Consider the following 20,360-nt stretch of genomic DNA (forward strand, 5'->3'; position numbering starts at 1 on the left):
TTTAAAATCCGATTTGATTATTCATAGTTAATGAGCGACGAAACACAAACATTTGAAATGTGGTTCATTCTGTTACAACGAATCGACAACAAGCGTAAAATATTCGTACAAACTGCTTTAAACACTTTCATCCCGGAAGTAACTTCACTGCAAAACTAATCCGACCTGGGAAGAAAAGATTTCATATTTAAACGAATAATATTATTTGTTTTATCTTTTAATATCGTAGATCAAATTAATTAAATCAGAAAACAGAAACAAAATTAGCAGCAAAACAACGGTCATTAAAAATAAACAACGAGATTTAAAGTAATAAACAATGGTAAAAATTAAAAATACATATATTGTTTTTTAAAATATTTTATATTTGTCAGTGCAAATGTGAGAGAATGTTAAACGAAACATTATACGATTCTAGCTCTGTATTGCATTTATAACATTAACTTGCAGTACTTTAAAATATTGGGATAATTCACAACAAGTTGAAATATGACCGTTACCCACCTTATGCTCAGGAATGTCCGGACATTTATAATTATACAAGTAATAATGCAAGTTTCCATCTCCCATACCAAACTTCAAGTCTTTCAAGAAAACATGATTGTCCATCAAATCCAACGCGTTAAAAACATCAAACCCAAGCTGAACGATATTTATAATTTGTCAATAATACGGTTGACAACTTTCTGTCAACTTTATGTATCCACAATTCACACTGTCCCATGAACAATGCAAATAAACACCTTGGATGTTGGGGTCATGGGTCAAATCTGGATAAATCCAAGAACCCACCCATATAGAATAGTGTCATTTGTAAAAAAATTTTAGATATTTTTTAAATCGATAAAGACCAAATATTTTCAACCCAGATGTTTACTTCTTTTTCTATTTGTTTATTGTTAAACAGAAATACCCGGACACATAATAATATTCCACACATTATATATAATCACCTTCTTCGCAAATATGAGCATATCCTTCATCAATTCTTTCTCTGTGTGTTTGTTTGCCACATTATAGAATGAATATGCAGCATACAACATATTGTGGTCGGGATGATGCATTACTGATGATGATAAAATGAAGAAGCTAGCCATGTCCGTCACTGTACCTGGTGGGGTAACATGGGCTATTTATAAGTATATATATGTAACATATAAAATGATTTTAACCTTGTACAACGCATACAACTTAATTATTAATAAACCAAGATTAAACAAACCTTGCGCGTCAACCACAACATACGACTCAACAATGTCTTTCCTTGGAAGGAAGAAGTGAGCGAACTCATCCTGGGAGGAAACAACAGCGTTTACTTAACATTGATGAAATAACTAAAATTAGTTAACTTGTATTTAGGTTTGGGGGATAGCATGGCATGGAACACGCTAGGTGAATTGGGATTTGCATTTGATATTAAACAAAGAATATTCACTGAAATATTTAACCGTATCCTCACAACTCCCAGTATAGAGGATTGATACAACATAATGTATTAAACTATGTTTCCACCAAAGATCCATACACAGGATACTACATATTAAACACCCACCTCAGTGAACACTGGTGAAAGGTCAAACTTTGAAAGATAGTTGGACAACAGTTGATGGCATTGTGGAACGTCCGCCTTCTTTAATGGCCGGATACCTTGGATTTGTGGCTCCTGTTGTGGGGGGTTATTAAGTGTCAACAAAACAATACCCTTGAATTGGTTCACCATTTTTCCCAGGTGTTTATTAAGTTATATTCGACCGACACTCTATTTTCACAGGTACTTTTACAAAGAGTTACAAAGCTTGCAAACACTTTCGCATTAAAAATCGATTTAAAAGTGAAAAGCATGTTGCTAACTATAGAGAAAATACATCTAGTTGTTTATAATTGTCGGTTTTGGTTAACATTAAATCCAACTTACATCCGGAAGTCGCATAAGCTTAACAAGTCGTTGCATCGTTTGGTTTCGACCAAGATGAGAAAACTTCACTTCAACGAGTTTCTTTGGGTTGAGCGAGCGATGGTAGTATCTATGATGTAATAATGGTGGCTGTGATGTCATAATAGTATCTGTGATACAGTTAGAGGTAAATACTGAAATTCTTAACTTGATCAATGTTTTATAAACCTTTTATTATTTGTTTGTTACCAAATGGGACAATAAAAAAAGTAGAAAACTGTCCCATCTTACCCCAACCTACTATACAACCCATCTTACCCCAACCTACAACCCGAACACTTACCTGCACTTAGCGACGGGTCTGGGCAAGACGATACCAGCGGTATAAACAGCTTGAAACACCCCGCGTTGGTTTACACGTCGCGTGATCTCTCGTATAAGCACGGGGGCGACTCGCTTCGTACGAAGCTTCTTATGAACGCAGAGAAAGTTTATCTCAACCATTCGTTGCCGTCTGGGGGGTTATATGGGTGAGGTCATTATATGGGGTCAAAGGTTATTCTATATGGGTGAGGCCCTACAGTAAGGCATGTAATGGGAACCAGACCCAACACACAGAATGCTACCAAGCAAACCCCATAACCAACCTGCCTTCCCTTTAACAACTGCCGCCACACATAACCTGCAACCCCATCAACTTACTTGTCGTAAACTTTAACAAGGGCGGGTATCGCGCTGATGAATCCGACAAGTTTCTTACTTTTCCTCACCCTCACCCCACAATGCCAGTCTTTCACCCAGTTCGGTGGCCGGAGTGACCTAGATGCAAGGTTTGATTGACCGGTGGAAAAGTTTGATTGATGGCCGAACATAGACTCTATTCTATGTGGGTAATGTCCATGTCAGAGGTTTAGGATTTAGATCAGGATTGCCAGAATTGGCCCATTACGCCAAGTTCTAGCACTAATTTATTTATCCTCGCATGGCGAGGCAACAACAGTCGTTATAACACGAATGTTCTGTTTCATACACCTCGTGCTCGCTTACAAGTTACCACGTATGTGACTTATTTATCCTCACATGGCGGGGCAAAGACAGTCGTTATAACACGGGTGTTCTGTTTCATACAGAACACCCGTAGGTGACTGTTTTTCTGTATTGTTGATAACATAGACTCAACATCGAGCATTGAACCAGGTACCCTCGCGTTAAACGCCGCACAAGAAACACAAACTGACCATTTTAGGAAGCCCGCGGAATAATCGAAGCGGAACATGTTGTCGTCGTCCTCAACGTAATTCTCGTTCAATAATTTGTAAACTTCCTCCAACTGGGAGAACATGTGCGGTTATATGTTAAAGGAATAAAGTTATTCTGTTTCCATCATAACAGTGTTGCCAACATTATAACAGTGTTGCCAACATCATAACAGTGTTGCCAACATTATAAGCGCGCACTAAATATTAATAAACAAGTGTGTGAGAAAAACAAGTATACAACAGTAACAACACTTATATTTGAGGTGTTGTCTCTTCGGTCACAGTAACAAAGATTGGAGTAAATACAACATTGTAAAAAAATGGGAAGTACCGGTAATATGACAGTTGTTACGACACGCTTCTTAATTTAAAAACTACAAACCTCATGCAATAAAATGCACGACCATTGCATGCTAAAACAGTACAATATAATGAACCATTAAACAAGAACAAATCTTTAACTAGAAGAAAGTACATAAAGCAACAACAACTATAACACCCACACCTCTTTAGTGTTCTCCAAGTTGACCGTATCCCATTCAAAATCGGGGGGTAGTGTATAAGGTTCCTCACGAACATTATCTTTATCGGCTTCTATGACACCTACCTCATGAATGTCTTCGTCTGTAAATGTTTCAACAATAATATTGAGCTGCGGTTACGGGTTCAAGGCTCGTCGCTGCTACCATTGTGTGGGTGTATGTGACCTTGGGCAAGACAACGGCAATTGCTCCAACCCAGTGGTCATAGGCGCCGAGTGCCGTAGGTGCGGAGGCGGCGCCTACGTACGAAATAATAGCACGGAGGCGGCCTCCGTACACGAATTAACAAAAAAATATGTATTTTTACTAAATTTATTAATATTTTCGTATTGTTCTCATAAAAATATACCATTGCGGTAATGAAAATCAAAATTAACGACGTGACAATAAGAGAACGGATATTTAGGCATGCGTTGACCGCATGGTACTTGGTCATGCGTTGACCGCATGTGCAGAATCTGTTATATAGCTGTTACGTATGCGTAATTGTCTTATTTACGTCACAATCGTCACTTTAAACATGCGGTAATCATGCTTGGAACAGGTTAGTAACTTTGGTTTAAACCAGGTTCAAACAAACGTTGTTGATCTATCGTTGTTAAATGATAAAGGTAGTTAGATAAATATTCATTGTAGATGAAAGTATTCATTGTAGATGAAACAATTCTTTACTTGATCGCAAACGTTCAACTTCAAACCTGTTTTCAAGCTCCCGCTGGCTAAATAATCAAGGGGACAATCGCTATTATGACGCACACAATCAACGTGTGAATTACTATTATCTCGTAATTAATTACCAGGTCAAACAATCGCTATTATGATGCAATGAATCCACGTGAGATCCCTACTATTTCGTAATAAATAGGCTGCTAGGCTGAGGAAAACATCGTAAATATACAGCAGTGCTACTTGTGGAACATATTTAGGTTGTTTATTACCGCCTACATTGTTTAGAAACGCCTACATTGTTTAGAAAAAAAAAAAAGTAGGATAATATTGTCTGTTTAGCCCGTTGGTTGTTCTTCATTTTCTAAGTACCGAACATTGAATGTGTTGCTTTGCCTTTGTACGACGACGCGCGAAAAGGCTAAACTACGACGCACGTGGACGTTAAACTACGACGCACGTGGACGTTAAACTACGACGCACATGGACGTTAAACTATGACGCACGTAAAGGTCAAGTAAAAAGCACGTCGCCTCGAACGAACGATTTATATATCGGTCAATCTTGCAAATACGCACGGGGAAAGGATCAACGCAAAACACTGACGTCCAGCGTAGAGCAAGCGTAAAATAACGTCAATGAAACGCCGAAGTGTTATGACGTCACGATTGTGTTACGTCATAATAGGCTCCGCCTCTGCACTACATTTCAAAACTCGGCGCCTATGCCAGTGGTCACTAATGGGTTGTCTAAATTATCAGCCATGGATGTAGCAACGAAACCCCCACAACTTAATCTCAACTTATCCATGTTACCCACAGTATGTTCCAGAGACACGGGTGTTGTCACCACTTTTGTATAATTAAATATTCATATAAAATATTTATAATTAAAATGTCGTTCTGGTAAACCAGTATATGCCATCTGCCAAAACATCATCATACAATATCTTGATGATGACGTATATTTCCCCCATAGAGTTATTTATATATTATTCCCATCAGCAACAACAGCAAAATAATAATTAAGATATCTATAGTATGACGAATAGAAACAGTATTACTTAGTTTAGGCACGGGTTGAGTGTCCCAGAACTTCCATGGTTTCGACGCCGGTTCCTTCAATGAGGAAGTTTCGTGTTCGAATGCAGCAAGCGCTGATTGAACAACTTTCATGTTGAACGAATCCTGCGGAAGGTTCACGTGGTTTAAATGACAAACCAAAACTAAACATTAGGGTACATGTCATAGTGGTAGAAACACACAAATATTGCAGTCAATATATAAAGGTAAGGGAGAGAATACGTGTTACACCTTTTATCTGCTGGCTCCTCAAATGTGATGGAGATGTAAAAGCTGGGTCATGGGATTTTGGGCTTGGCAAACATTTTAAATTTAATTTGTATTTGAGTTTATGTAGAAGTTAACAGCTATATCCGTTTTTATCATTTAGTTAAAACGTTCCTGAGTCTACATTGAGATTCAATGTTTTGCAGTTTCTTTGTAAATATTTAGTTAAGTTGGATTTATGTTTAAACCAAAACCATCAAGCAAACATTGTTTTATCAGAAGATTTTGTTTATAATATGTAGAATGACCTAATATACCCCAAAAGTTAAGTAAAATTACACAAACCTTTTCTTCTGGAGAAACTTCTTTAGTTTTCTTTTTCTTTTTCTTCTTCATTTTATTTTCACTTTCTTCTGTTTGTTCTTGTGCTTCACATTTTGCTCTGTGTGGAATATCATTGTTTATATCAGGGTACGAACCAGGTGTTGCACTACATGCATATAGTTTTTCTATTCAAGTGAGGTCCTTCAAGCATGTCTAATTAAAAACAGAGTTGCCCATCACCCCAACACCCAGGGTGCTACAACCCATGGTGCCGACTGCTTGAAACAACCATTCGCCCTGACTCAAATGTACACTCAACTTACCCCACACGAACAACTTCCTCCACAACTTCTTCGATCCCGTTCGATTCCTCCATCGTAACCAAGGAGTTTCATAAACGCCCCCCGATGGATATAAAGGAATATTAACCGGGTGTAACTTGGTGGGAATAATACGCTAAGAGTGCCTGGAAAATTTTAAATATAAATTAATATTCTTTTTATGAGAATAACATTAAGTCTGGTGTTAAAAGTTAAATAAATTAATTTAAACCAAAAGGAAACTTAATTAGTAAACATAAAACGCAAGGAACAAATGCTATGAAGGTTTAGAAACAGTTTTGTTGCAAACTATTGAATAAGATCTTCTGTGTAAAGTGTTGAATATTGTGTTGTAACCAAGTACGGACACCAACAAACATTAAATTGGCGTTCTATCTGCATTTGCATTACATGCATGCCACAATATCTATTCGTTATTATAATGAAACATAGTGTGTGCCACATAGCCAATTCATAACCATAAAAATATACTTTTGGAAAAATCATATGTTGCATGACACTTAAAATGTTAGTAAGTTCATCGATATTTGTTTAATATTTGCTGTGTTGCAAACAGATCTATAAAATCTAAGCGTGCCATAATGAACTAAAACAGTTGATAAACTTGTAATAAATAAAGTAATAAACCCGAATATTGGCTACGAAACCACCTCAATATACAATGAACAAATACTGCAGCCAACTATTGTGGGCAGAATGTTTTTAACGGAAGAAATATTTGAAAATAATTCGTAAGATCCTCCGCAACGACAAACATAATCGAACATTATGACATCATCGTTGTCTATTGTTTCATCATAATCAAACTCGGAAATATTAACAATTTCATTGATTGTGACATCATATTCCCTTAATTGTTGGTTTAGCGCAGAGTCATGATTCTTTTTTGCCTTGTCATCGTTTAGGATCTTCCACGCGTGGTTGATTTTAATAAACCCCTCGTCGCAGGGTTGGGGGGTAAGTTGTTTATCGGGGTGATGTTGTAACAACAAACGCTGGTAGTTCATCTTTACAACAGCATGCGGGGAAAAGTTGGGACATTCCAAAACTTCGTAACAGTTCTGCATGTTAACTATACTTGTAACATGCTATATGTGGTGAATCTGTGGATAAGTGAATTTCATATATCACAGAAAGTGAACTTGATTTAGCACAACTAGTGAAGAATCCATGATAGGGGTTAACGTTTAAGGAATCTTCACTAGCACCCTGACTTTAAACAAATACAACCCTAAAGACTGACATTTCTTGTAGATAAACAGACATGAACCAAACTTATTAAGCCCAAAAATTATAAAATTTAAGGCATGACATTTTTCGTTGATGCTTAGCGCTACCTTGCGGGTGAATCCAACACACTTTAAATATTTCGTTCATTTTGCGTCTTAAAGATACATGATAGAAGTTCTGCAGCAATTTAATATGCCTTATTTAATATTTCGTGTATATATTGACTGACATACTGCTAAAACAAACGTGAAATGTACTTTTTATTTGAACTTAGTCCCCGAATGAGTTCTGGTAGAAAAGGGAAATCCCCGTGTAATATTTCACCAAACTTCTAAACAAAATTTTGTTTTTGAAAACTTTTAAATAAGTTGTCAATTTAAAATGAATCCGAATTATCGAGGTTACAATCAAAATACGCCGAGGGTGAGTTGTTACTTTAAGTACAAGTTGTAATTTTGACTGAAAATTTGTGGTGCTAGTGAAGAGTCTTTCCTCCCACCTTATTTGTTAACCACTATATGTATCTGTAACTATAACTTAGTATTTTGAGTTCGTTAGATTACAAATTAATAAATATGTTCATTATTGTCAAGCACTTTATTTGGATTAAAGATCAATTTTATTTTAAAACCTTTTTATATGTTTATATGAATCTTTAAACTATTACAGTTTATTTATATTTTGTTATAATTGATCATGCACCACTAATGTACCACAATCAGTAATACCAGTTACAACCCAACCGAAACTGAATACACCTAATACAATAGAGGTTACAAGCTCGCATTTGACCAAGAGGGGTTTCTTTAAAATCAACAAATTATTTTCATGACTTTAAATCAAACTTGTATTTATTTGCAGAACTATTTCACCCCAAGTCCCAACCAACGTTGGCAAAGAAACTCAAGTTTTGATTCAAACTATTCCCATCGCCCCAATTATTCACCCCAACCCAACTATTCACCCCACGCCCCCCGTTACGGGACTCCACCTTTTCGAGGGTGGGGAAACAACCGACGGTCATCGGGTTACCATGGAAACAAACCAACCAACCAAAGATATGGGGTTGAGGTTTATTACAACCCATCCATGACACAAGACCCGTGGAAAGATTTACCGAATTATAAACCTGATGTTTCTGCTTCATGAGAACGAGATGTTTTATTTGTTTTTATTCATCTTTATACGTTTTAAGCATCAGGTCCATCGTGAACCTGCCATAATTTGCTTATTGTTTTCACCAGTTAATCACACTTTGATGTTTTGACTGTTTTAATACAAACCCAACCTTCCATGTATACGACACAATTGTCTTTGTTTGTTTCAATCGTTTCGAATCTTAGCGCATTATATACATGGGACCGTTATGTTTGTATTTAAACTGAACTGAAATTTTAGAATTGCTTAAACAATTGAAAATAAAATAATTCTTTTTTGGCTGAATATATGGTGTGACATTTTTAAATAAGTTAAAATTTGTGAGGTCTTCTCTGTTTATGAGTTACGTGTAATAATTGTGGGGGGAAGTTTTTGAAGTGTCAATAAAATAAACAAAGAAAGATGTATGAGGCGCAACAGGTATTAATAATTGTGATATAAAAACCTATAATTTGTATTAAATCAAATAAGTTACTTTAGTTATAAAAACATGCGTTGAATTTATTTTATAATATCCTGAAGTCTGGCTCTCTTGTTTGTAGAAACATTATGTTATTTTTATGAATATCGGCAAAGGGAGTTCCCCAACAAAGTTGTGTATGTGACGTCATTGTCCTTGATGCCATAGGTTAAATAAGTTTATTAGAATCGGGTAAACTACAGAAACCTCGTAACATGCTGAACTATTTAAGGTTCCTTCGTTCAAAGATCGGTAAGTTCCTGGTTTGTGAAGTAAACTGTTTATCGCCTTCCGCGTTTTAAAAGTTAGAATTTAATAAAAAAACTAATGTTATGCTGCTGTTTGTTAAATTACGGTGGTAGAAAAAATATAACTAAACCCGGGTGCTAGTGAAGAATCTCCCCCACCTTATTTGCTAACCACTAAGTTAGGGGGTTAGGTGTTGATGGTTATAGGGGTTAGCAAATAAGGTGGGGAGGAAGATTTTTCACTAGCACCGTACTCCTACAATACACGTATATTACATTCCCTTCATTGTTTTACTCGTATTATCTTTGCTATGTTACCAACAATCTAATGCTTCTCTGAGGCAAAAATAATAACAAAACCCAACCTTCATCTGTATCAAGCCCACCCATGTTTTTAGGGGCAACAAGTTCAAACATCACAAGACGACGTTTCAGTGAAGGCACCAAACCCAACATCGCCCTTGATAAAGATGATTATAAAATAAGGAATCCTGGGGTTGGATTGATATTGTTGTCGGTTGCGTTTGGTGGTTATCTTGTGCATAGGGTAAGTATGAATACCTTGTGTATTACATGTGTGTATGTTGTATATGCATGTATACACCTCATGCTTGCTGTCAAGTTATAACATGAGTATGCAATATTTGCATGTATACACACAAGTTATAACATACCATACACAACATACCCATTATTTTACTTACAAACAATATTCCATGTTTGGCACCAAATGTTCCCGAACACCTCAGCGAGCCTTGATCTTCGTACCCTTCAGTTTATGTACCGATGGTTTAAACACTGACCCACCGAAACAAACATGTTCAATTAGCAGGATCAAGCGCCATAAGATGCACAACCAACACAAAAAAGTTGAACGAGTTTTGTACTTAAGAGATATTTTGCTTGGAGATATTTTGCTTAAAATAACACCATCAGACTCCCATTCAAATATAATGTTAGGTACATTATAGCACTTGAGCCTGACTGTTCGCTCGTTACGGGAATCATCCAACTTTATATAAACTAGATAAGATCCAGATTCACCACATTTCCACGTTTAACTTTCTATCAAACACAATCCCCAGATCTGGTTGGCCAAGCAAGAAATGTTGGAATGTGAAATGAATCGTCAACCACTTGGTGAGCGAGAGCGCGAACCGAACATGAAGTATCTTCAATATCGATCCAAGAGTCATTATCTATAAACCTTAGTTATCTTCTCAATATTTGTTTAAAATAAATTAAATGATTGGAAACTGTTTTTCTTGATTTAAAGAATAAATATATCTTGAAGAAGATCTTCTGGCAATCATTTGTTTGTGATCTTAAACGACCAATGTTTTATCTGCCCTACATTGAGATGTCATCAGAGTTTGTGTCTCAGCAACAACAAACACTTTAATAAATATATTGTTTCTATTATATTGATTGCACAATAATTAAACTAGAATATAAAACATCTCTTAGCAGCAACACTTACACTTAGCAACAACATGAATATTACCTGTTAAACATAAGGCAACCATGGCTTGTATAAATATTCCTCAATGTTTCTACTTAGATAATAAATAGCAGCACCAAACCAGAGCTAAACATTTGATTGCACATTAGCTTATACATGAAGATACAACAACACAATGTTACTTTAAATAAATGTCAGTTTATAATCTAATAATAAAGGCCTATGGACGAAATTCTCCTGCACAAAATATTTTAACATCGATTTAACTCCCTGGCCATAACACACACGTATTCACGCATAGGCGTCAAACCTGAAATTATCATAAAACCAACCCAATGTTTTACTTGACTTCATACGCTTGCAGCCCATACCAGCGATCGGGCACAACTTGAAAATATCGTTCCATCGCGTCACAGAACCTTGTTTTATACAACTCGGGCGACACCACGGTTGGCATCGACCTCGTGCCCTGTCTCCCGATCATCCCGTACGACTTCACGACCATCTCCAACTTCTTGTCCCAGGTGAACGTTCGCATGTAATCTGTGAAAGTTTATCATGTGTGGTTGGTGTGACTTGTTTTGTTATTTTAACGGCAGTCGTTATGACTGTCGTTAAGTTTCACACCTCGTGCCTGCTTACAAGTTACCACGTATGTTACTTTGTGGGTGATTGTTTTTCTGTATGGCTGACAATCTATACAACCCATTAGCGAACACTGGGTTGGAACAATTGCTGAAAAGTGTCTTGAACAAGGTCACATACGTCCACAATGGTAGCAGCGTCGAGCCTCGAACCCATCACCTCTACACTAGAGGTAACTGGGGGTTTCGTTGCCATACAAGGAAACAATTTTACACAAAGTATATTCTATAATATTAACCTTGAAGGAACTCAAATGTTAGTGGATTAAAAAGGGCGCGAGCATAAAAGTTTCCTGAGCCCCGACGTACATCATACCCCGACAGCGAGTATCGAGTATCAGGTCTCACCTATTATCCCGACAACAATTTCCTTCTTCTCATCGTCGATACCGACCAACAACGAGTAATCGATGATCAGATGTCGAGCAAGAAAAGATGAATCGTGGTGTAAAGCTTTCTTTATTATCACCTTCATTGAAACGATATCAATGATTGTAATGTATTTTATCTAATGTGGGTGCCTTGTTATACTTTGCATGCAACACCTCATATTTACAACATTATTCGATTGTGTTCCTTATGGGTGAGGTCCTCCTCAAGAACCTGGGATTTGACCAGAGTTGGCCCATTACCCCCAACACCCACACTACCAACACACATAATAACACCCAATACAACCCTAACAGGTCCAACGTTACCTACTTGTCAGTTTTGAAATACCACAACACACAACAATAATAATAACCCCCCCACCTTAGTATGTTGATGAACGTACAACGGGTGATCTTTCATTATACTAAGTAGATTCTCGTCCAATAAAACCAAATCGTTTTGATTCGTAAACGAGTTGTCGCCTCCCATTGGATTGTTGGTTGCCGTGGTTCCCCCGCTCGTGGAAACTCCTGGGTCGTTGCCAGTTTTGACGTGCCGGTTACGAACCGAACCTTTCAGGTCAAATACCTAAACGAGGATATAAATGACCAAACCAATCAAAAGTTATGTCTGCTTATCCACACACTGTAATAGCTTCAGCAACTCGACTGTGGACATGGGAGTGGCAACTATGGATAAGTCACTCAAGTTCCCACCCACGAGCTCTCCCAGTTGGTAAGTTGAAAATACAACCGTTACCTGTTGAATGTTTCTTTTATAAAATAAGTTTTCCATGATGAGCAAATCTTGTTTGAACGATCTGTTTGTCGTCATGTTACGAAACGAAACTCGATACACGCCAAGAATCTTGGATAATGCAGTCGGTGTCTGGATGTAGAAACACATAATGTGACAGTGGCAATAATGTGGCAATAATCACTCACTATCGTGTTTGGCTCCGTGGGTCGGTGGTTACGCACTGCTGGAGTGTAGTTGCCCCGTTATGCGAGGATAAATAAGTTACATTCATAAATTATCACTTGTTTATTATTTACAAGCATATTAATATGCGTTGGTGCCGTTAGTTCTATGTATTATATGTGAGCAAACCCTGATGATGTAATGCCGCATGGCACACGAAACATCAGCCATTCGAGAACAAACAACTCCCAGCGGTCTCCTTCACATTTATATTAAATATATAAACCATAAATACCTAAACTCACATTTTCCCTGATGGCATCGGACACATGGTCGAGGTAACTTGGCGCGACATCGAGGAACGATTGAAGTTCGAACTTGGACATTTGTTTCAACACCAACCGATCATCGAGGGTTTTATGGAAGGATAGTCCCGACTTGCCCCCACGTGCGTCCCATCTTACACATCGAGATAACGAGGTGATGTAAGTTGACTCAGGGATGTCAAGAAACTGTGATCGACATGAAAGTGTTGGAGGATACAACAACAACCTATCATCATGTAGTAAGCAATGAATGAATGTAACTTAATCATCCTCGCGCAGAGGACAACTCAAGGCAACAGGCAGCCACGTAAACCACTCTTCCACACCATATGTAGAGTAACAACCAGCGCCATCGTATAGAAGTTAACGTGCTTGCCTCTGGCCCAGAGTTTACGGGTTCAAGGCTTAACGCTGCTACTAACAATGGCCTACTATTAGTGAATGGATAAGCTGTTTTATAAAACAACCATGTATATATTGCACCTAACTTATAATAAGTTGTGTGTTAACAGACTACCATAAAAACATAGATTAGGTCGAAGTGGGCTTACCTTTTCACGAAGATCCTTAAACTTTGAAGCAAAATATATTTTGCAATAAAACTTGGTGGTTGAATCACTGAACTGAATCTCCAGGTGTTCTGGTGGGTTGTGTGGCGGTTGGGTGGGTGCTTGGGTGGGTGATATATTGGCTATGTGGATGGGTGATGCAGTGGTGGATGTGACAGTGGATTGGTTGGGTGAAGACGGCTCTAGATCGGGATTGCCAAACATCAAAACTTCTTTTGGACTGTTTTGATTTGGCATCACTGGAGCTGGCAACACTGGATTTGGCATAACACGATCTGGCATCACTGGATCTGGCATCACTAGATTTGGCATCACTGAATCTGGCATCGCTGGATCTGGCATCACTGGATCTGGTAACGCTGCATCTGGCAACACTGGAGACGGCATCACTGGATCTGGCATCACTGGATCTGGCATCACTGGATCTGGCATCACTGAATCTGGCATCACTGAATCTGGCATCACTGAATCTGGCATCACTGGATCTGGCAACACTGGATCTGGCATCACTGGATTGGGCATCACTTGTCCATTAGGCGAAACATACTTTTGATAGAGTGATGTTGCCAAACTATAAGCGATGATTGAGCTTGGCTCAGTGTCTCGAACCTGAGGATCAAAACACAGTTAACAAAACCACGGGGTGTAGAAAGTTAAAAAAACATTTTATTGACTCTAACCAATAAAACTTGAAGAATATTCTGTAAATATGAAATACAGAAAGTAAACCAAATACCATCACTTTCATTCACCTCGCGCCCGCCAACGAGTTACCACGGATGTAACTTTGCTTGTAATTAGTGACCTTCCCCAAGGAAGCCTACTACTTAACCTCCTCGGTCATTACAATGAACACAAACCAAACCTCACCACATGTCCCAGGTTGAGGGTGTCGGGCAGCAAGTAATGTTCGTCTGGTGGGAAAGGGGGTTCCACCATGTTTATTGGGGTTGTGGTTCGTAGGTGGGTGAGGATGGATCGCATGCTTACTGTGGGTAGAAGGGGTAGGGGTTATTTAGGGGTTAGGGAATGATGGGGCTTTCCCAGTGGGTGAAGCTGAATTTGTGGATTAACAAACAACAAACACACTTACTCGATGAGGCCGTCTTTGAGAATCTTTTCACTGATGATTGTCGCTCCACACTTTTCGGTGCCGACTCCACACCCCGTGGCACCGACTCCACACCCCGTGGCACCGACTCCACACCTCGTGGCACCGACTGCGAACTTGTAAGCGGAGATTTCTCTAATAATGAATATTTATTAAAACATTTCAAACATCATCTATTTATTTTATACCTGAGAATAATGCTGAGTCATCATAACTGGAACCAATGCTGTCAGCAGAATCCTGGGGAAAAAAAAGTTCATTAAACATGGAAACATCATTAAATATTTATCATCGCATGGCGGGGCAACAACAGTCGTTATAACACGGGTGTTCTGTTCCATACACCTCGTGCCCGCTTACAAGTTACCATGTATGTAACTTATTTATCCTCGCATGGTGGGGCAACGACAGTTGTTATAACACAGGTGTTCTGTTTCATACACCTCGTGCCCGCTTACAAGTTACCACGTATGTAATATTGTGGTCCCTTAACTATAGTACAGACGCAACATTTGCAGTAAAGAAGCACTTGTTGAAACAACTGCTTTCACAAGGTTTTAGTTCCAACAAGGGAACTTAATATCTAAAGTTTAAACAAAGTTCCCACTTCATGCATCAGTTGCACAGGTTTGGTGTAATTAACTTTTCTCCTTGCTTCGTGTTTCGAAGTCACCACGTCGACCTCTGTAATCAACATACAAGGTTTCAATACGAACAACAAGTTATAACTTTGCAAACAAAAAACAAATATCTTTATTTCAAGCGTTACAGTTTAAAAACTAATACACCGTTTTTAATTAAAATATATCAACATAGACACATATATAACCTATTAATGCCCGGAGAACCAACACATAGACCACTATAATATTTTCTATATACTTTTTTACAATAAAATAATATTTATTATATTTTTATAATAATACTAAAATATTTTTCATTTTAAACAAAACCCCTGTTCCAATACCAACCTGGTTCTGCTTCAGTTGTTTCAAACAACGAAGGCAACACTGGTGATCGCTTTGGTTTCAAGTTTTCACTGGTCAACACTGCATCGAGGGGTAGGGGTGGGTTGGGGTAAGATGGGACGGACTTGCTGCCACGACGGGAGTTTTTATCCTGGAGTAAAAATACCTCATGCTTACACTCGCGTATTATAATGGTATCTTATAATAATACAAAACAATACATGGGTGGATTCTCTAGGGTGTCTTAATACTAATAACAAGGGGGGCCACCATATGTTTTAGTTTAACACCAAAACAGCTTTTACCCCGCTGTTAGGTGTTTATTGTCTATATCTATCATGTGTGTGTTGTCCATATACCCCATTAACCAGACACACATGGCATCCACATCTCATGCTCACATAATACAACCCACACAACAAACCTGTTGAAACACTTTACTGATCCTATTATTCCAAGTAAGAACTAACTTGTCAACCAAGCAAGCCAACTTTAACAAACTGCTGGATAAGTTTTCCTTTTCACATGGTCGCATAACTATCACACTCTCCTCTGTGCTCTGTATGGGGGAAATACGTTTGTTTGTTTTAAATATTTAAATAAATTTAGTTGTGTGCAGCTTATGGGCCATATTTTACTATGACATCATAATTACCATTGTTGGATGATTGAGATGCAGTGGGGAATCCCCTTCATTGCCTTCTCTCAAGTGACTGTGGGCGAAAGATTGGGTGAAATAAATGAATTTCTATTCTTAAACTTCCAGACCAAAACCCTTATTGTTTACACCTATTATTTGAGTTCTTGCAAAACAGACTGAGAACCACTCTGTATTACAGTAATGCCTACAACAGTGAGGCTTGAACCCGTAACCTCAACCACAAGACCCACCTTTTCTTTATAGAAAGCAGCGTAAGATGAATGTTATCGGCCGTGTCTCTAAGATGGCACCTTTCATCTTGATACATCGACAACAACTCATCAAAATGGTTTCCTCTGGTTTGTTGAAGAGTCCCAACATCAAATCCAACGTCACCAACATCCAGAAGGTCGTACGGGTTGCTCGACTTCGCATCAAGGATCATATCTTGGATCGAATCCATCGCTTCGTAGCCGACCTGGGTTGTGCCATGCGAGGATAAATAAGTTACATACGTGGTAACTTATAAGCAAGCACGAGGTGTATGAACCAGAACACCCGTGTTATAACGACTGTCTTTGCCCCCTCATGCGAGGATAAATAAGTTACATACGTGGTAACTTATAAGCAAGCACGAGGTGTATGAACCAGAACACCCGTGTTATAACGACTGTCTTTGCCCCCTCATGCGAGGATAAATAAGTTACATACGTGGTAACTTGTAAGCGGGCACGAGTTGTATGAAACCGAACACCCGTGTTATAACGACTGTCTTTGCCCCCTCATGCGAGGATAAATAAGTTACATACGTGGTAACTTGTAAGCGGGCACGAGTTGTATGAAACCGAACACCCGTGTTATAACGACTGTCTTTGCCCCCTCATGCGAGGATAAATAAGTTACATACGTGGTAACTTATAAGCAAGCACGAGGTGTATGAACCAGAACACCCGTGTAATAACGACTGTCGTTGCCCCGCCATGCGAGGATAAATAAGTTACATACGTGGTAACTTGTAAGCGGGCACGAGGTGTATGAACCAGAATACCCGTATTATAACGACTGTGGCACCACACAAGGATAAATAAGGTCCATCCATCCAATCAATCACATTCACACTAACCTTGGATAATTCATTCATTTTAAGAACACAAGTTTCATAGAATGAATCAACTTTAATTCCACCACTGACCAACCATGTGGTTGATTCATTGAACGCCATCTTGGATGATGGTAGTGCTACGTCATGTACTTGTACATGGTAACATTTAAATGCAGCTACAATATCTCTGGAACGTATAAGTTGAATATTAAGTTTACAATTATCGAGTACAGACTCACTATATCATAGCAGTGTTTTGATGCTAACAACTATAAAACATTAATAGTTAAAACATTCCACACTAAGAGATTCAATCAAGTTTTGAAGCATAAGTATGAAACCCCTTTGATTAATAAGCACCCAACCACTGGGTTACACTACCAGACATTGCTGTACAAATATTCCTAACTGTGCTGAATCCAACAGTACCAAGTTCCCAAAACAGCATTTTCATGTTATCTTAACTTTATCCGCACCAGTGTTGCCCCACCAACCCAACACTTACTTGAACAAGAAATATTGAAAAGCCCCGAACGCTGGGACTTCCCCATCTTGCTTCACGGTTGGATGAGTTTGGAGTCGTAGTTCGAGGAACTTGGCGAACGACATCGACCAACCATCCTCGGATAACGGACGAATGTCTGAAGGTGAATGAATGACAGCTTGACTGTGGGTGTGCTTTGCTACGTATTTTATTTTATCTTGAAGTCAGTACCAGGATATTGTTATTTCGGGCAGATTCATGGAATTTATTACAGTTAAAAATGTGGTTGAAATATTCAACAGCTAGAACTAGTACGCCAGCGGGAGAAACCTATTTTTCTTAATTCCCCCTGCATTAAACTAAATGTTCCATTTATGATTATTTAAACTTTACATAATTACCTGTTGATGTTTTGGTTGTAGGATCCCAGCACCATGATAAGATATGGGGGACGGGGATTGGTTTCGATAATTCCTTCAACACAATGTTCATTGCAGTGTTTCCATGGACAAAACTATGAACAGTGTTGCCAGGTAAATATTAACCACAAATATACTTTAGATTTGATCCGAAAATAACATTATTATTTGTGTACTAGTCGTTAAGTATTGATGTAAACCTCACATTTCTTACCAACTTTAATGAACAAATAATAAAACCTGGTAAGAACAACAAACTATTGTAAGCAATATAAATATCTTTTGTAGCAAAAAAAGTACTTTTTTTTAATAGGAACATTTCATCTGCCATACACCAGAAGAGGAATTTATTAATATATTACATTATGCCTTGTAGCAACAATAAGAATAATAACAACGCACCTTCTAACATGTTCTACCATCGGCCGTTTGCACGTGGGTGAGGGACAATGGTAGCTGGGGCGGAAACAATAACGTTCTAGAAACCCCCCTATTGTGATGTCATTACCGTGGTAATAATCGATGTCGACAGCCCACGGGATAACGCACGGGTATGGGGCGTTCGGGGATTGCAGGCTGTAACTGGGAGGTGGAACGTATGTTTATTATTAACAATGATCATGGAATATAAACTAAATATGGGTTGCACGACAGTGAGAGCTGTAAGGTGGCGTGTCAATCCAATGTTTGGAACACAAGTAACATCATGTGTTTTACACCTCAGGTTTACACCTAAATAGATTAAAACTGAGGTAATGTTAGTAGTGCGTGAGTGTGTCATGTCTTCACAACCATGCTGTATAAAAACTAACACTAGTAGACGGTGCTATCATTTCTGTAATTTAAAAAAGGAATATTTATAATGTTGCATTCACCTGCTGAATAGGACAAATATATGTTGGTGGTTGTGCGGTTCGAGACAATCAAGTGGGGGTAGGGTGGGTTCTGTGAGGTCTTCTGGTGGGGTGGGGGGTGATGGGGGTGGGGGGAGGAGAGGGTGACCCCATGATGATGGGGTGGTACGAGTAGCGGGGGTGAGGTTTGATCCTCGAGCTCTGTAATGAGGGAAACGTTAGTTTGAATGAGTGGTGGGGCAACGACAGACAACGTTTCTTACACCTTATGTCAGCTTACAAGTTACCACATATGTAACTTTGTGGGTGAGTGATTTGCATGGCTGACAAAAATTACCGTTAAGTGTCTTGCCCAATGACACATAGGGCAACAACAGTAGCAGCGACGAGCCTAAACGCATTATCTCTGGGCCAGGGGCAAGCGTGCTAACCACTAGACAGGGGGGGTAATTAATTGTATTTAAATATGTAACAATATTATACAGATAATAATTGTTAATTAACACAAGTTACCGAACCTAAAACTTGCGAGAAGATCTTTCATCTGAGTTGAAGATGCGGGTTTCGATAAAGATGAAGTGAGGAAGATGTGTTTGTTCCTCTTCCAAGTCATCTCCTCTTTGTGTCCAGATGTTGCGTGTCCTGATGTTGCGTGTTCGGATGTTGCGTGTCCGGATGTTGCGTGTTCGGATGTTGCGTGTCCGGATGTTGCGTGTCCAGATGTTGCGTGTCCGGATGTTGCGTGTTTGGATGTTGCGCGTCCGGATGTTGCGCGTCCGGATGTTGCGTGTTCGGATGTTGCGTGTCCGAATGTTGAAGGTCCGGATGTTGAAGGTCCGGATGTTGCTCCCAAGATCACTGGATGTTGAGTTGGGGAAGATGGTTGGAGGATGTCACTCATGATCATTCTCTCCCATTCCATGAGATCATCTTTGGAGAACAAACCTTGGATGATATTTGTGATGTTGTAATATTCAACACAGTGGGGTTTGGAGCAATCAATTATTGCTTTACTTTATAAGTTGCCGTGATACTATGGGTGGTGGGTGGAAAAAAAGAACAACAAAACAAGCACAA

General features: G+C 38.7%; 4 protein-coding genes across 6 annotated transcripts in view; 2 read left to right on the forward strand and 2 right to left on the reverse strand.

Moving 5' to 3' along the window:
* LOC149726030 (glycylpeptide N-tetradecanoyltransferase 1-like) lies at positions 1-6,491 on the reverse strand. Its single transcript, XM_089890840.1, has 13 exons — positions 6,298-6,491; positions 5,996-6,092; positions 5,425-5,548; positions 3,659-3,777; positions 3,133-3,224; positions 2,597-2,713; positions 2,238-2,408; positions 1,916-2,024; positions 1,553-1,663; positions 1,223-1,292; positions 954-1,111; positions 505-642; positions 1-165 (listed from the first exon to the last, which is right to left on the reverse strand). Exons 1-13 carry the CDS (start codon positions 6,348-6,350, stop codon positions 145-147), a joined length of 1,380 nt encoding a protein of 459 aa, XP_089746966.1. The 5' UTR covers positions 6,351-6,491; the 3' UTR covers positions 1-144.
* Positions 6,441-20,360, reverse strand: part of LOC149726031 (1-phosphatidylinositol 3-phosphate 5-kinase-like) — a 25,219-nt gene continuing 11,299 nt past the window's right edge. For 2 of the 3 annotated variants that reach the window (XM_089890787.1, XM_089890786.1), the window contains exons 26-45: positions 19,802-20,228; positions 19,305-19,484; positions 18,832-19,011; positions 18,412-18,524; positions 18,032-18,167; positions 17,548-17,713; positions 16,676-16,902; positions 16,440-16,497; positions 16,209-16,343; positions 15,788-15,935; positions 15,424-15,500; positions 15,005-15,056; positions 14,799-14,951; positions 14,576-14,694; positions 13,688-14,314; positions 13,116-13,322; positions 12,649-12,777; positions 12,271-12,477; positions 11,866-11,986; positions 6,441-11,416 (exon numbers count right to left, since the gene is read on the reverse strand). In XM_089890787.1, coding sequence (XP_089746913.1) covers positions 11,214-11,416; positions 11,866-11,986; positions 12,271-12,477; positions 12,649-12,777; positions 13,116-13,322; positions 13,688-14,314; positions 14,576-14,694; positions 14,799-14,951; positions 15,005-15,056; positions 15,424-15,500; positions 15,788-15,935; positions 16,209-16,343; positions 16,440-16,497; positions 16,676-16,902; positions 17,548-17,713; positions 18,032-18,167; positions 18,412-18,524; positions 18,832-19,011; positions 19,305-19,484; positions 19,802-20,228 — 3,665 coding nt within the window. In that variant the 3' untranslated portion in view covers positions 6,441-11,213. The remainder of the gene's footprint in view (positions 11,417-11,865; positions 11,987-12,270; positions 12,478-12,648; positions 12,778-13,115; positions 13,323-13,687; positions 14,315-14,575; positions 14,695-14,798; positions 14,952-15,004; positions 15,057-15,423; positions 15,501-15,787; positions 15,936-16,208; positions 16,344-16,439; positions 16,498-16,675; positions 16,903-17,547; positions 17,714-18,031; positions 18,168-18,411; positions 18,525-18,831; positions 19,012-19,304; positions 19,485-19,801; positions 20,229-20,360) is intronic. The other variant, XM_089890788.1, reaches the window with a different exon arrangement.
* On the forward strand, positions 7,829-8,988 carry LOC149726032 (uncharacterized). Its single transcript, XM_089890874.1, has 2 exons — positions 7,829-7,968; positions 8,407-8,988. Exons 1-2 carry the CDS (start codon positions 7,927-7,929, stop codon positions 8,692-8,694), a joined length of 330 nt encoding a protein of 109 aa, XP_089747000.1. The 5' UTR covers positions 7,829-7,926; the 3' UTR covers positions 8,695-8,988.
* Positions 9,265-10,709, forward strand: LOC149726033 (uncharacterized). Its single transcript, XM_089890876.1, has 3 exons — positions 9,265-9,415; positions 9,810-9,958; positions 10,497-10,709. The coding sequence occupies exons 1-3, from the start codon at positions 9,379-9,381 to the stop codon at positions 10,614-10,616; spliced, it is 306 nt and encodes a 101-aa protein (XP_089747002.1). The 5' UTR covers positions 9,265-9,378; the 3' UTR covers positions 10,617-10,709.

The sequence above is a fragment of the Ciona robusta genome, chromosome 12 (genome assembly GCF_009617815.1).
Source record: "Ciona robusta chromosome 12, ASM961781v2".
In the NCBI taxonomy this organism is placed as follows: domain Eukaryota; kingdom Metazoa; phylum Chordata; class Ascidiacea; order Phlebobranchia; family Cionidae; genus Ciona; species Ciona robusta.